General features: G+C 37.8%; 1 protein-coding gene across 6 annotated transcripts in view; it reads right to left on the bottom strand.

The window, feature by feature from the left end:
• The window catches only part of PLEKHH2 (pleckstrin homology, MyTH4 and FERM domain containing H2), a 57,243-nt gene that overhangs the window by 18,210 nt on the left and 23,875 nt on the right, over nt 1–15,158 (bottom strand). For 5 of the 6 annotated variants that reach the window (XM_062636967.1, XM_062636971.1, XM_062636969.1 and 2 more), the window contains 10 exons: nt 14,040–14,222; nt 11,318–12,303; nt 10,210–10,285; nt 9,633–9,727; nt 8,853–8,997; nt 6,631–6,767; nt 4,798–4,908; nt 4,448–4,534; nt 3,651–3,809; nt 2,934–3,014 (listed from right to left, as the gene is read on the bottom strand). In XM_062636967.1, coding sequence (XP_062492951.1) covers nt 2,934–3,014; nt 3,651–3,809; nt 4,448–4,534; nt 4,798–4,908; nt 6,631–6,767; nt 8,853–8,997; nt 9,633–9,727; nt 10,210–10,285; nt 11,318–12,303; nt 14,040–14,222 — 2,060 coding nt within the window. The remainder of the gene's footprint in view (nt 1–2,933; nt 3,015–3,650; nt 3,810–4,447; nt 4,535–4,797; nt 4,909–6,630; nt 6,768–8,852; nt 8,998–9,632; nt 9,728–10,209; nt 10,286–11,317; nt 12,304–14,039; nt 14,223–15,158) is intronic. The other variant, XM_062636968.1, reaches the window with a different exon arrangement.

The raw sequence follows: 15,158 nt of genomic DNA, 5'->3' as shown, positions 1-15,158 counted from the left end.
AAGGAGAATGATATATGCCAAAGTCTGAAAGGGAGACTTTCAAAATTCTTTTCCATGTCTGCTTCTCTATCTAGTTACTGCAATAGATGTCTGTTAGGGTGACAGAAGTAATTCTTCAGAGTTTCCAGACCTGGTTCCAAGCAAAAATCCCCTGTGTCAGCCTAGAACTTTAATTATAATCTTATTATTTCAGAGGACAGCAGTGTATTGTTCATGTATTTATTTTGATCATGCTATAAATTTAAAAGGTAATTTTTTTGCGTGGCAGATCTTCTCAGTTGGTTTAATTGTGCAGTCTGATACATCAGAGTACCTGAGTCTGAATTTGTATATGCAGTTATGATCATTTATCAGGAAATATTTTACATGAAAAGCCATTCAAGAGGAAATTTTCACAGAAATATTTTTTTCATAACCATTAGCAACAGGAACCCACGATGAACACAAATACAGCACACAGTCTTCACAGCTGAGTGATAGGACTGGCAGAGGATGACAGTAGTTACTAGTGATTTTGTACAAAGCTCCCTCCTTTCCCACAGCACCACTGCTCTTTCTCTACCTGGTCAGACATGAGGAAGTTCAAAAAAGTGTTATTCAGTGGCGCACTGAAGAAGCCTTGGCTGCTGTTTCTGTGTTGTTTGTGATGTCTGGCATTGCTCATCCATGTAGATGTTACACACTACAGTAACTAGCATCTTATTTGTGCCACGTTCAAGTGTAAGCCTGAAGTAAGTTACCTTGAAATATCAACCAAAGAAAAAGTAGATGAGGCCTCTCAGTAACACTGTTTAAAATTTTAAAATACCCTATTGGAGAGTAGCTGGTAAATTTGACTTAATCTAGGGTGGACTTCTTGAATAGCGATTTGATGAAGTGAGCTGCAAATACAGTAACTGTGAAGAAAACATCACATAGTTGTGGCTCTTTACTACAGTGCTCTCACTGGAATAGTGGGGATCCTAATAAGGATTAAAAATGCATGCAGCGTTTTGTATTTTCTGTGGTGCTCCTGAAGCATTCAACTTTTTGAACAAAATGAGATTTTGCAAATCAAGAGATGCTGTTTCACATACAAATAGTCAAGACTTATTTACTTACTAAGTTTAACTAAAACAGTCAACTCTTGAAATCTGCATTCTGTTTTGGAAAGAGGCCACTTTTATGGAATCCAGTGCTGCAAATTGTGTATTTTGTTTCTGCACAGATACAGTCAGCTACAGCAAACATGGTTTTAACTAGCAAATAGTTGAACATCAGAAATGAACTAGCTTTGGAAAACTTCATACATATTCTGCTTACAAAAGCTGAATTCTTATTCTATTACAAGCTAGCAAATTAGTTTCAGTTTTGCTTTAAAAGGGCAGTAAAAGTTGTTCCAAATGTGAGGGAAATGTTTACAAGAATCCAGCAAAATCCTTAGGATGCTTCTAAAGGGCATGCTAAAACACCAAAATCTTCAATTGTAAAAATGTGTAAATTCAGATACTTTAAACAGAGATTTCTTCACAGGAGAAAATGCAAGTTAATTTAAGGTCTCTGTAAAATGAGCTAGAGATTAATGCTGTAGTAATTTGATGCCACAGCCTTGTGTGTAATTTAAATAAAATGTTTTGATGGATGGTTACTGCTATCTTATTCATACAGTTCTAGAAATAAGTTTTAGTTGAATGTTTAAAAATGGCTATGAAAGGGAAGTATAACAGAGGACATAGCTAGCTTTATACAAAGACCATGAATTTGTGGGTTCAGTGTGATCATTTGGTTACATTAGAAGTAACAAATGAGATTTTCTGCATTTTTTTTGAACTGTTGGTTATAGTGGCTCAGGGTACTGTTATCATCTGGTCAAGTTTCATCAGTCTTTTTGGTATAGGTAATAAGGGTATGAATCAAATATTCATAACCTCAGTGGTATTAACAAGAATTCGTGTTTCCAAAATCTTGTTCCTGACCTGTCTCCATTAAAAAGATGTTTCTTGATGACAGTATACAACGTCTTGGGAGCAATAGGGCAGGTGAAAAGTCTGACTAGGAAGTGTCCTTTGTCCTGTTTTGGTAGGTAAACATGGCTGAAAAATATAAGAACCAACAATATTCAAGAGGGTGGGTACAGAACTAAAGGCCAGGCCCAATGTGGAAGTGTCAGGTTTTGCTCTTCCTTAAGCTCCTTGTGTCCTACAGGATATGGAATGCTGGGAGGTTAGCTTAAAACTAACTGGATCCCATTTCTTCCTTTTCTTCCTCAAACAGTATTTTCTCTAGGTTTTAGAAATAATTTTCTTGTCCCTTTCCTTAGCATCCTCCACCTCCATTGCTGTTTACTTCATTAGCTGTAGACAGTGAGCTCCTTTTCGGTAATCCTTATGGGGAATGAGAAAAGATCCCCTCCTCCAGACGCACATTTGCAAAGCAGCAAACTGCATCCTGCTAGGCTTTATTTTTTTTGCCCTTGCCTTTCTTGCAGCACTATGAAGTGATATACTGAAGAACAGGATTTGGAAGTCAGTTGAGGGATAAAAACATTTAATTCCTTGAAACCTGCAGTCACTGCCCACTGCAAACATACATTAGAAAGGGTCAGCTTTCAGATGTAAATGACAGCCAGGTCTTTTCTGATGAGTCTCACACCTGTTCAGAAGGGGACACCTGAACTGTCAGCAAATCAGTGTCTCCCTTCAGGTAGGGATAAGAAGATGATGAATATCATGTCCTGTAGAAGAAGAAGACCAATGGGTGTGCCCTGGAGTACTGTCTATTAGATGGAAACTTCTCAAGCTGACAATCTGTGAAGTCTAGATATTTAGTAATCAAGATAAAATAGGCATATACTACCCAAGCCAGTTGTACCCTAATAAAGCTGTAAATTACTGTTTAAAGTCTACTTCAGTATGTTACCTCCCATTCACTGAGGAAACAAGTACAGGACTTACCTTGTCTTCTTGATTACGGAAATAATACAGAATTTTTCCAACTAGAGTACACCAAACTCTTTTGGAATATCCATGTTTCACCTGAAATTACAGAAGATTAGGAACAAGCACAGCAGAGAAACACAGACTACACTGCACCACCTCTGAACTTTGATGATGCTGGGAATAAATGCCTTGGTTCAAATTCTTTTCCACATTACTAGAAAAATGATTAAAACTGTATAACTCTATTAAGGGCACAAGACTGAAAGCATCAGATGCTTATCTAAAGCCTAGTCAGACCAGTGTGAGTTTTTCATTTGGCTTTGGATCAGGCCTAAATCAGTGAAAGCTGAGGAAATGGAAGAATTAAAAGAGAAAAAATCCTTTGTATTCTTATTATCTTGAAATAATTTGTCCCAGTAAGTAATACAGAAAAAGAGAGCACTCCACTGAAGTTAAGTTAGGTCAATTAGCTACTGAAACATATGCTGAACTAGGATACCACAGAAGTACAAATGGAGAACTCAGCACAGGAACTAATAAATTAAAAAGACAGAAAGAGAAAATAAATCAAGCAAACATCAGTAGGTGAGCTTCTTCACATTGTGAAGTACTGTGAAAGCACATACACACCTGTTTTGTTAGTATTTACTTTACTGTAGGGGCATTTTCATCTAGATATTATTGCTAAGAAATACGGAATAAAGCAGACTGGGATAAGAAAAGTGTTCCTACCTTTGTCAGTAATCCTTTCATGGTTGGCTTGACTTCAGACTGTATGAAAAGTGGGCTGGCAGCCTGTATTTTAAGTACATTCTGTAGTACTTTGATCCATTCTTCTAAGATGTTGGGAGAATCTGCAGTCAGGTAGTATGTTCGTTTTTCTGTGGTCAGCTGTGTAAGAACAGGAGAGTCTCTTCAGCTTTAAGAACATTATAATCTGACCCCACAGTGTGGAGGTTGTAACATATACTACCACCACAGATTCACAACTCTGTGGGGTCTATTTGCCCTAAAGTACTTTTCATTAATGAAACTTTCTGTGGCTAGGCAGAGCAGAGAGACCTTCATGTGAAAAGTTCCAGGACAGCAGAGCTGAGGAAACTCAATTCACAGCATCATAGAATAGTTAGGGTTGGAAAGGACCTCAAGATCATCCAGTTTCAACCCCCCTGCCATGGGCAGGAACACCTCACACTGAACCATGTCACCCAAGGCTCTGTCCAACCTGGCCTTGAAATTCATCTCCTTCCAGATAAGCAACTTCTCTCAACCACAATGGCTGGCTGCGAGACTACTATTTGTACCTCATATATGAAGATCTGACCTTTGTAGCATACAAGCAAGGCTATGTGTAGGCCTTTTTTTATAGTTTCTGTAACTGAAATGATTCTTTGGTTTCAAACAAATGGCATTGGTTAATTCCAAGTCCACACTTGGACATCCAGTGCAACACGGACTGGAACAAGGTGTTGTTTTGGGGGATGAAGGGAATAAATACTTGCTGAAACACAGATGAGAAAAGCAGGCACCTGAATTGTTTGTTTTCCATCACCCCTTTCAATCTGGCTACATGCATTTAGCTCAATTTGACCTTGAGGTTTTCGAATTACATCACTCTGTATGGAAAGAACAGAAAGAAGATATTTTAAATCTACCAACAGAGAACAATAAATAATTATAGAACTCATTTAAACATTAATCCTGACAAATACTTCCTAGTTAAACATTGAGTACCCTTGTACACCTCTTGAGGAACTGAGTCCTGAATCGCCCTCTAAAAGCTCAGACACCAGGAATGCATTTCTTTTCCTTCTAGCAGTCCTAGATTCTCAGTAAGAGCAATCTCATATTAAATAGCAGGTAAGTTACATGTACTCACTGGAGATTTGTAGTATAGTAATTCGCCTCCTTTAAGCACAAACCACCGTCGTTTCCAGGTCTTTACTTTACCACCCATTTTTAACAGATACCCAGATTTTTCCAAAGGTTCCTGATTATTGAAGAGATAAAAAGCAGTTAGGTACAGATACATACCTATACCCATCAGAGATATGTATACATACACACACACAGATATTTTAATGGCTTAAAAGCATGCTAAGTAATAATTACAGTATTTGATGAGACCTTCAGTCTAATGACAAGGTTTTTACAAGCATCAATTAAGACAAATGTCATGCATGTGGGAAAACTAATATCCCTACTTACAGTTATAGTACAAGAAGGAAAGTGATTTGCCCAGAACTATACAAAAGAATGAAGAATAGGATGATTTCTGATTTTACTATTTATTTGTATTAAACAAGGGACAAAATTAATACAATGTAAATATGTATTTTCCCCAACTTCAGGGCCTAAGCTACAGACCAGGTATAGAGCACTGTAATTCAGAGCTCTGCACAGACATACTTTTAGTATGTACACCTGTAGAACACAAGAGTTCACAGTTCTGCTCTGTGAAGAAAGCATAAATTGCCTTCATCCCCAGGCTGTTAATCCACAGGTACTCAGAGCAGCCCTGTGGAGAAGGACTTGGGAGTGTTGGTTGATGAGAACATGAGGCAGCTTCAGTGTGCGCTCACAGGCCAGAAAGCCAACCACACCCTGGGCTGCATCAAAAGCAGCATGGCCAGCAGGTCGAAGGAGGTGATCCTGCCCCTCTACTCTGCCCTCATGAAATCCCACTTGGAGTATTGTGTGCAGTTGTGGTGTCCTCAACGTAAGGACGACATGCAGCTGTTGGAATAAGCCCAGAGTAGGGCGACGAGGATGATCAGGGGGCTGGAGCACCTCCTGTATGAAGACAGGCTGAGAAAATTGGAGCTGTTCAACCTGGAGAAGAGAAGGCTGCATGGAGACCTCATAGCAGCCTTCCAGTATCTGAAGGGGGCCTACAAGGATGCAGGAGAGGTACTCTTCATCAGGGATTGTAGCGATAGGACAAGACAGAATGGGTTTAAACTTAAACAGGGGAAGTTCAGGTTAGATATAAGGAAGAAATTCTTTACTGTGAGCTTACTGGAACAGGCTGCCCAAGGAAGTGGTAAGTGCTCCATCCCTGGCAGTGTTCAAGGCCAGGCTGGACAGAGCCGTGAGCGACATGGTCTAGGGTGAGGCATCCCTGCCTGTAGCAGGGAGGTTGGAACTAGATGATCTTAAGGTCCTTTCTAACCCTAACTATTCTATGATTCTATGTTAAGACACTAGCTACTACAGAGACCAATACCCCACAATGTTTTGTCCTTGTGTGTTGCTCTACTTAGGATTTCTCTGGAGCATAAAGTTTTCTCTGTATGAGGAAACTGTAGAAATGTATTACTGCACACAGATTTCTACTGATGCCTTCAACTTCTTCACTGGAATGCCCTTCTACTTCCCTGAATATTCAGATAATAATTTTGATTATAGTATTACATACGCAATCTGATACCATATCTGGTTCCAAAAAATGAAAACCTTAAGTGCTTTGAATTGTCTTCTGGAGTTACCTACCTATTTCCATTCATTATACAGAAAGCTCAGAATTATCCTCTGTTTTGCTTCAATCATTAGAGCCTTATGTGGCTAACTTATTGTTGGTTTATTTTGCAATTTGTACTCATAAGGCAGTCTGTGAGTCAGAAAAGCTAATACAGAGATTTGGTAGCAGTTTTTGAACATAAATGTACACACACACCATAGGTACACCTCTTCACAGAACTTCAGTACTTACATTTTTGCCATTATCACTAGATGAGGAAGAAGTCTTAGGAAGTTTCTGTTCTGGCTCTGAATAGTCTGTATCTACTGAATATGCATCTGGAGGAATAGCATAGTCACTTTCTGAGGTCACAGAAGACAGAGACACACCTGTGTTAAAAGAAGAACGATGTTTCTTTGCATTTATTAATTAGAAACAAATGAGATTAGAATATCCATACAGAAAGAATATCTGAGTAGGATCTGCAGGCAAAAACAACTATCAGCATAAGTCCATCAGGAACCAAGCCTGATTAAAGCACAATTGTTTTAAATATCAGCATATCAAACGCTTTGCACGGTGCTAATACTTGAATCCCCATTTCTTCATAATTAAACAGAGTTAAAGTCACTTGTGAATGAAACAACAACTAAATGTCTTCTATGTATTATCACTTTCTGTTAAATTACAAAAGCTTTCTGAAGGAAGAAGTCAGTGCCATGCATCACACTCATTCTGTAGACAGGATCTTTAATTAAATGAAGCAACACTCCCCTTACCCTTTCTGCCTTTGGTCTAGTATCTGGACTTCTAATACTTATGTACTAAGAAGGTATGCTAAAAAAAAATTAAAATGCCCCCTGTTTTCAATTCCAGAGAATCAGTGCTAAAATTCCAGACCCCACACTTATTCATCACAGCAATAATTATTTTCAAACATGTGAACATGTCCTTTTGTAAGGACTAGTGTTCTACTCCAAAAGGTTACTCTCCAAGATTGAAATGAAGATGCTTGTTTCCTTTGTTTCATTAATTTCCAAACTCATCTGCCAATTTTATTTAAGAAAAAGGTATTTCTCATTTATTGCTTCGGTAAGCCACCTGAGCTGTCAGGGTGGGTTCTTCTCATGCTGGATCTTCAATAGCAAAAATGCAGCAAGTTTTAATTATGTGCCTAGAGAAACTTGTGACTGCCTCGATTTTTGATCTCAACAACCCGACCTCAACAAAGATACGTACGTATGTGTTTTGCGGTTAAGAAAGGTTTCCATACAAGGACTCTTTTATGGGAAGGAAACACAAGCAAAAGGAATGGTTCCATTTCAGAGACACGAATATAAACTGTAGGCGAAACCAGCTGTTAAATTCACTAATTTACCCTTCCTGTTGCTCAAGCATGTAACATGAGATGCGTCTGCAGCCACAGCACTGGTTTTTGCTTAGCAAGATGGAGCTGCTGGGAAGCAGGAACCGCGGGTCCTTTTCACACTAATATATCAAAATTACAACTACATCACTTGTAAAAGACTCAACCACATGTGGCTGGCACTGGAAAACTCCCGGTGGACCAGTGGCTCTATCCACCTGCTCCAGTGTGACAGAGCAGAGCGCCTTCTCACTGGGATTTTAACATGTCTAACAGAGATTACTGAATAATGTTATTTTGCATTTCTAAAGCAATGTATAATGAAGCATCTTAACGCACAGCCTCACTTGGATCTTAGATTTTAGTCTTCCTTGGTTTACCCAATGAAAAAATACTCACAGGGATTTAACACTGATACTATCACCCCATTGAAGCAGCATTGTAACTTTCAATGATATGAAGCATATTATTTTAATCTGCAGATGGAAAACACACAGTTACTGAGAGATGAGAGATTTGCCTTCCACAAAAGACAGAACATTACTGGATTCAAGTGTTTCAACTAATTCTTTGCACAGGACTTTGAGACAATCACTGTAAAAACGAAATAAGCCCTTCATTGCATGAGATGACAGAACCAAATACTCTGTTGAAGGAGCTTTTCCACCTGGTTTCTGATCACATGAAACTATTACTTTGTTTCATAAACTTGAATATATGTGGGTTTTTTTTCTGATGGCAAATACTTTTTTCTACATCATTTTTACACACCTACAGTTAAAGGTCATAGGAAGTCTTTAGAGTGACAGAGTATAGATAGAACGGAGCTTCTCACTTTAAATGTACAAGTCACTCTTCCCTCATAACGACAGCCAGCTACTAGATTAATGTCTTAAAAAGACATCTTTAATAATATCGTTAAAAAGAAAGCCATGTATAACAGTCCTCCTGCTTGAATAAAAGATCTAGGCTTTGATAGTTGGGATAAAAGCCTAAATTTAAGATGTCCATGCTGTTTAATGAAGAAATCAACTTCTAAGAATATCATATAAACTGCCTAGTTTTCCAAACTTCCCAGAAATTACTTGTTCTTATGGTTTTTGCCTACCTCGTTTCATAGCCCGAGGACTACCCGGACCACTTCTGCTTCGAGAATCAGACTCAGAAGTCCTTGAGCTGGACCGAGAGCTGTCTTCTTCCTCAGATCCTGACGACTCATCTATAAATGGGCTATTGCTTATCTGAGTTGCTTTCTGTAGAAATTAACACAACAGTCTTTGATACCCTGCACAAAGGGTATCAGTCATTTCCTTCATTCTGTGGCAGAACTCTGCTGGCTTCATAACATTCAAAGCTGTTCTTACTTGAGTTGTGAGTTTTGGCATACAAGTATTAACATAAAACTGAATTCACTCTGCCCTCTGCATACTCAGCTACACCCACACTTTAAAAACAGAAACCTGGGGTAGCTGAAGGCATGGGCCTTTCCAAATCATAAAAGGCTGCCAGAAAACAAACAATGCTGTGATTAGTTACTGCTGGCTATCTGACTATAAACAGTTTTGGCATCGACACAAAGACATTTCTACACATACACACACTTTCAGTTATGGTATTGAGCACCATGTGGTTCTGTTTAATAATCAACAGGCCTTTGGAAAAAATCAGCAAAGAACACAAGAAGAACTGACCTGGGATAGTAACATTTTATAAGCAGCAGTAATTTTTTTCCCCAGCTATTTGACATTTCCATTACTTCTGGGGTTCTGTGATCTCTAAACATCATCTTATGATGTATTTGGCATGGAAGCACCAAATGTGAAACAGCAAGTTCCTAGATGTGAAGCCTAATGGTATTTTAAAATTTCCTTTAAACAGTAATAGTTACCCCTTTCAAAGTGGTGTAGACAGGAGTTGTCATGTTCTTATATATCAGAGATGTATATAATCCAGATACGGAGTATGAAGTTAGTGAAACAGCACCTAAAAAAGCAACGTATTTTATTAAATACCTTCATAATTCACCCCTCAATTAACGAAATTCAAATGTCATTATTTTTGCATTGTATAACTGCTTTAAAAGTAAAATAATTCCTGAACTGTTTCAGATGTGAGATTTGTAGCTTTTTGAAATTTACAGTGGTTTTAAGCAGTATAAATAAATTGTAGTCATGACCACTAGCCCTTTTAAAATTGGAAGTATAATCTCTTGCCTTGTTACCTGGTATAGAATCTTCAAAATGAATTGCAAAGAAAACTGGAGTGAAAAATTCACCACAAAGTTCAGAAGCAAGGAAAAGAAGGCAGTGGAAAGATAGCCAGTTATTTTCTAGGTTTTAAATGGCAGATAACTGAAACTTCATTGAAGTTATCTTGGAGGAACATGAAACATTTGGTCCTTGCTTACAAATCACAGTAAGTGAAGAATTTTTGTTGATGAGACAATGAACAACCAAACTACTTACTTTTGTTAACAGATTCCATGGTGAAAGCTTCAGACATCCTTAAACCAGATTTGGCTACAGCATAAATTCTGCTTTCCTATACAAGCAGAATGGATTTGATGGTAGATAATTAAAACACAACAATTACTTTTCTTCTGTTTATCCTCCCCATAGCCTCTTAGTCTTTGTGTTAGTGCAACAATGGGATAAAATGCTTGATAAAATGGCATCATCAACAGCAGCTGAAAAAATGCATTGTATGCTATACCCATCACATCCATAGTATGTTTCAAACTTTCTTCACTCAATGATTAGCCTGTAGGTAACTTCTTTTTAGAAATACCATTTGAGGGGCCAAAGAAGCTATAGAAAGAATTACTTTTTTAATTTTTAATGGAAGATTGTATGTTAAGAACATATAAATGCCATCATGAGGCAACTCTTCAACTTTTTTGTGTTAAAAGGCCAAAATAAAAAAAATCTATAATGAAAAAATATGCATGAAAATATATACATAAAGAAGGCATTACAGTAATGCATTATTCATCTCTGAATCATTAATAAACCTCTGACTGTGAAACTGCAGAATTGGTGAGTCTTGACATAGTTAATTTTTGGATTTTGTGTAAAACATCAATATCTATTTTAATTCCCCAAAAGATGGCTTTAAAATTTTACTTGTAAATGTGATCAATAACTTCTGTAACTTTTATCCAACTTAATTGGATTGTGAGTGGTACAATAGTTACAGCAAAGGCACTGACACCAGCACTCTTAGGCTCCCTTGGTGTTAAGATAAATAAATGAATGCAGTCACAAGTATTACCTCCTTTGATACACTCAAGAAGACGTAAGTAACTTAGATGTGGCATGAAAATAATTGGTCTTATCTAGAAAAATAGTGATTTATCTAGAAAAATGTTTTCAACAGCAGAAACACTGTGCTTCAGTTCAAACTTGCTTCTCAGTTTGTTGTCTTAGATCCAATCAAAGTAACTCTTCATGTGTTTGATGACCCTGTCTTGTCATCAAACAGAAAATGAGGCAGCTAGAGGCAAGAAAAATCATAGAAGAAGCACAAAAATGAGTTAGTTTTACCAGTAGTAAAAATATCTGTAATTACACTTACCCAGGAAGGAAATCGATGCAATGGAGGGGTTGGAGGTTTGTTGCCAGCACCCTTTTTTGTTGTATCACAAGGTTCCTGTGTGTCAGCATTTTGTGCTTCACTGCAGTCATAGGTAAACACTCCTTCATCACAGCCAATCTCCATTTTCTCTAAAATATCACTATCTTCTCCATCCACCAGATCAATGTCTGTTTCCTGAGGTCTCCATGGACGTATCAAACTTATGGCATTTCTATTTCTACCGAACATTCTGTCAGAACTCAGCTGGGGCTGGCTAAGATGTTTCTTTGCTAATGCTGAATTTATACTGAACATAGTTGGAGTCCGTAACATTGGAGGTGGCAAATTTGAGGGAGAATCTGACTGTGTTGTGCATTGAGAACCTGCAGAAGTTGCCAGAATTGGGTGTTTGGGTGTCAGAGCAGGGGTTAAAATTGGACTTGGGGTATTTGCCTCACTGGATGAGGATGAATAATCTAGCCTCTGAGACTGAAATTTCTTATTCAGCTCATCTGAAGAACTATCTTGGTCTTTCTTTTTACTTGTGAAGTCAGAGTTGCACTTTCCACCTGGATTGTTCTGGCCTTTTCTTTGGGACCCTTGCTGCCAGGAGTATAGCTTCTTGTGCTGAGTCTTCTGAACACCAAAACTCTCTTCTTCAAATAGAGAACTACTGTCATCAGATGCTGTCATATACATCTCACTTCCCACTCTACCATACCTTGCATTCTCTTCAGACGTGTGGCTCGAAAGAGTCGATGCACACCTGGATTTCAGTCCTTTGTCCCCTCCATCCTCGTCTGAGCTCCAGTCACTCCCAGTAGTACAGGAGTTCTTTGACATGTCACTGTCTAGATCCTTGGATGAACAGCTCGTTCTCACATTTTTGTTCTGTTCTGATCCAGAGGAACTTTGTTGCAATGACTTCTGACCTTTATTTGTTTCGTGTGCAGGACCAACAAAGGTAGTTTCCAGGATATCCTTTTCTAGAGGAGAAATATAATGAATATGAGAAAATTACTTTAGCAAACTTGACTGCTCAAGGATTTTATCATCATGTCTGCAAATATTAAGTAGGTAATAATTCCAAGTGCACATTTCAGTTTCATAATAGAATAAATATGCACATTTAAGTTTCATAATAGTATAAATAACAAACCTTAAGAAAATATTTTAAGTTTTTGAATGCAACTAAAGTTGCAATGATGTTTGCCAAAAAACTGTAACAAACGTTACTCAAAGTTTTAGTCAAACTAAAAATAGCAGTAAACGTAAAGATAAGCAGACTGGAGCCATAAAGTTTGTTGAAAACAAACAAACATACCCCCCCCCCCCCCAACCCCTTAAAGACTTAGCTACTTTATTTTCAATCTAAGGAAAATTAAAGTTTAATGAAAGCTTCTCAGAAAAAATTTACATTAGCAAATTAAGTATTCTGACCACTTCTATAGTGTTTATACACAGAAATGTCTTCTGCAAGCTATTATTGTCTTCCCAATGGTAAATGCTCGAGATATACAAGAAAGGCTCATGAAAAATGTTTAGGAAAGACACAGTATTAAAAATAGCTTTGTTTCTGCATTTCACTTTTACCTGGTTTTGCAAGAGAGAGCTATAGCTTGCAGCATGTCAGTGAGGCCCACGTGCTACTCCTGAGTTAAAACAGATGTGAGAACTAGGGCTTTTCTACATAGACACTTGGGATAGTTGATGTGGATTGGACAAGCTAAAGATTTTAATTTAGTCCACATTAAAATAATGAAGTCACAAAAGTTGATCTGTTTCCATCCAGTAAGCATAAGGTTTTATTTCTTATCCCTTCCCTTGAAAAGAAGATTCTTTCTTCAATTCCCTCATCTCTAAAAATGGAAATAATACATACCCACCTTTGTAACGAACTTGGTGTAATACAAATACACAAAATTTTAATAGGATCTATTTCAGTTTCTGATTATCTTCAGAGCTCAACTTGCAATTTTAGGTACCATGATTAACTGTGGAGAAAATGCTGAGCTCATAAATAGCACTGTGGAACTCAAATGAAGGACCAGAGCCTCCTTCCTGAGCTTTTTATTGCTAAAGGGAAGTAGCAAACTGCAATAGACTGTGTATGCTTGTAACAGCATAACAGCATGACAATTTGCTGGCACTACCAGACTTCAGGACTTGTTGAGGAAACTATATGAACGGATATCAGAGCTTTCTCTTTCTTCAGATGGGAAACAGTGGTATGAAAAGATGCCCGAGACTCCCTTCTGTTTTTTGATGACCTTCATCATTCTAATGAAAGATTACTGAGCTGATCTTGTTGAGTTAGGGCATGAAACTAACACTAGAACACCAGTGATACCAGAGATAAAATATACAGAAACTGGACCTAGGTGAGACTCTACACTGGCATAAAGATGTAACAGCCCTCCCTGGGGGACAAGCAGCTTTAAACTCCTTACACTACTGTGGAGCAAACCTGAGCCCCAAGAAATCCTTTCCTTTGCAACCAATGCACCCTATCAGACAGACACTGCACGCTGACAAACAATGCATTAGCGGTATTATGGAGATTCTAGTGCTCAGCAGGATTTCTTCCTAGTATTAGAGACTAGCATTGAAGAGGGAAACAGTACTATTATGTACTTCAAAAACAGCTGGTTTGGATACACTGACAGTTGTCAATTTTAGATTTCCACCCATGTCAGAATAAAATGGCAATATTGGTGACTACCTAGCATGTTTTTGCCTTCAGCGTAGTCTGACTCTTTAGATGAAGACTTGCCTATTTCTTCAAACTTAGAAGATGGCTGAGGACTTCTTGCTCTATTTGAAAAGCATCCAAAAGTCAAACTGCTTAGTCGCTGACACTCTCCAGGTTTTTGTGTTGAAGTAACAGATTTCTTGCTCGTAGCTTCTGAAGAACAGAAATTCAAAAATCCTGCGTTAACGGGATACAGCAAACTATGCTGCTGGTCTCTTTACTCTGCAGTGTAAAGTTGGTTAGGTTTTTTGAAGATACCTCCCCATACCAAAAGAAACGCAGAGCTACATTTCTAGATCTTAAAGATTGACTTTTTAGCATAAAAGGAAAAAAAAATTTTAACAATTTCACAGCAGTAAAACATAAACCATGCACTAAATACAGAATGAAAACCGGTGGAAATACCTGATTTTATTCTGTTGTGACTGATATTAAACCTATGGATTGGTGTAAAATAGATAATATGAGAAAGACTGTAGAACAATAGTATTAAAACATGTGGTGGCCTTCCCTTCAGATAAAAATATTAAGAGAATCTGTAATAGGTGCTACAGCAAATGTAAAGCGGCAAGTTACCAGGCTTAAAAGGTATACATGGAGGACTCAAGAGAAGGTGAATGAATAAAATGATTAGCTGCCTTGAGAACATGAAATCTGTCCTTAGGCACAGCTATTCTGCCAGAAACTGATATAAAACAATGCTGCCTGTCTATGTTTATGAAAAGTTCTGTGGCAGATCCAGGAAGGCCCTTATCCATACCTGTAAACTGTTTAAAACAGTAACACATGATCCTAATTTATAGCCTGCTACCAGCATGGACACTGCAAATGGTAATAAATTTTTTGATATTTTTTAGCATATCAGTAAATGTGTGTTCAAAACCAGTTGACGAATTCTTAGTGTCTCAAAAAGCCTTTGAATAGATCTCCCCAAAGAGGATGACTAAAGCTGTTAAGTGCTGAAATAAACAGAACTGTTACTGATCAAAAAATAGCAAAGAAACAAAGCAACCCAGTTTCTTCATTAACAGAGAGTTGCTTCTTGGTTTAAAAACTTCATATTGTGTATGTATGTATTTTGTACATATT

The sequence above is a fragment of the Pezoporus occidentalis genome, unplaced genomic scaffold, assembly GCF_034315485.1.
Source record: "Pezoporus occidentalis ecotype Australia unplaced genomic scaffold, CSIRO_AGI_Poc_V1 ctg50, whole genome shotgun sequence".
In the NCBI taxonomy this organism is placed as follows: Eukaryota; Metazoa; Chordata; class Aves; order Psittaciformes; family Psittacidae; genus Pezoporus; species Pezoporus occidentalis.
The sequence above is the reverse complement of the archived record's forward strand: the minus strand, read 5'-3'. Positions and strand labels throughout refer to the sequence as shown.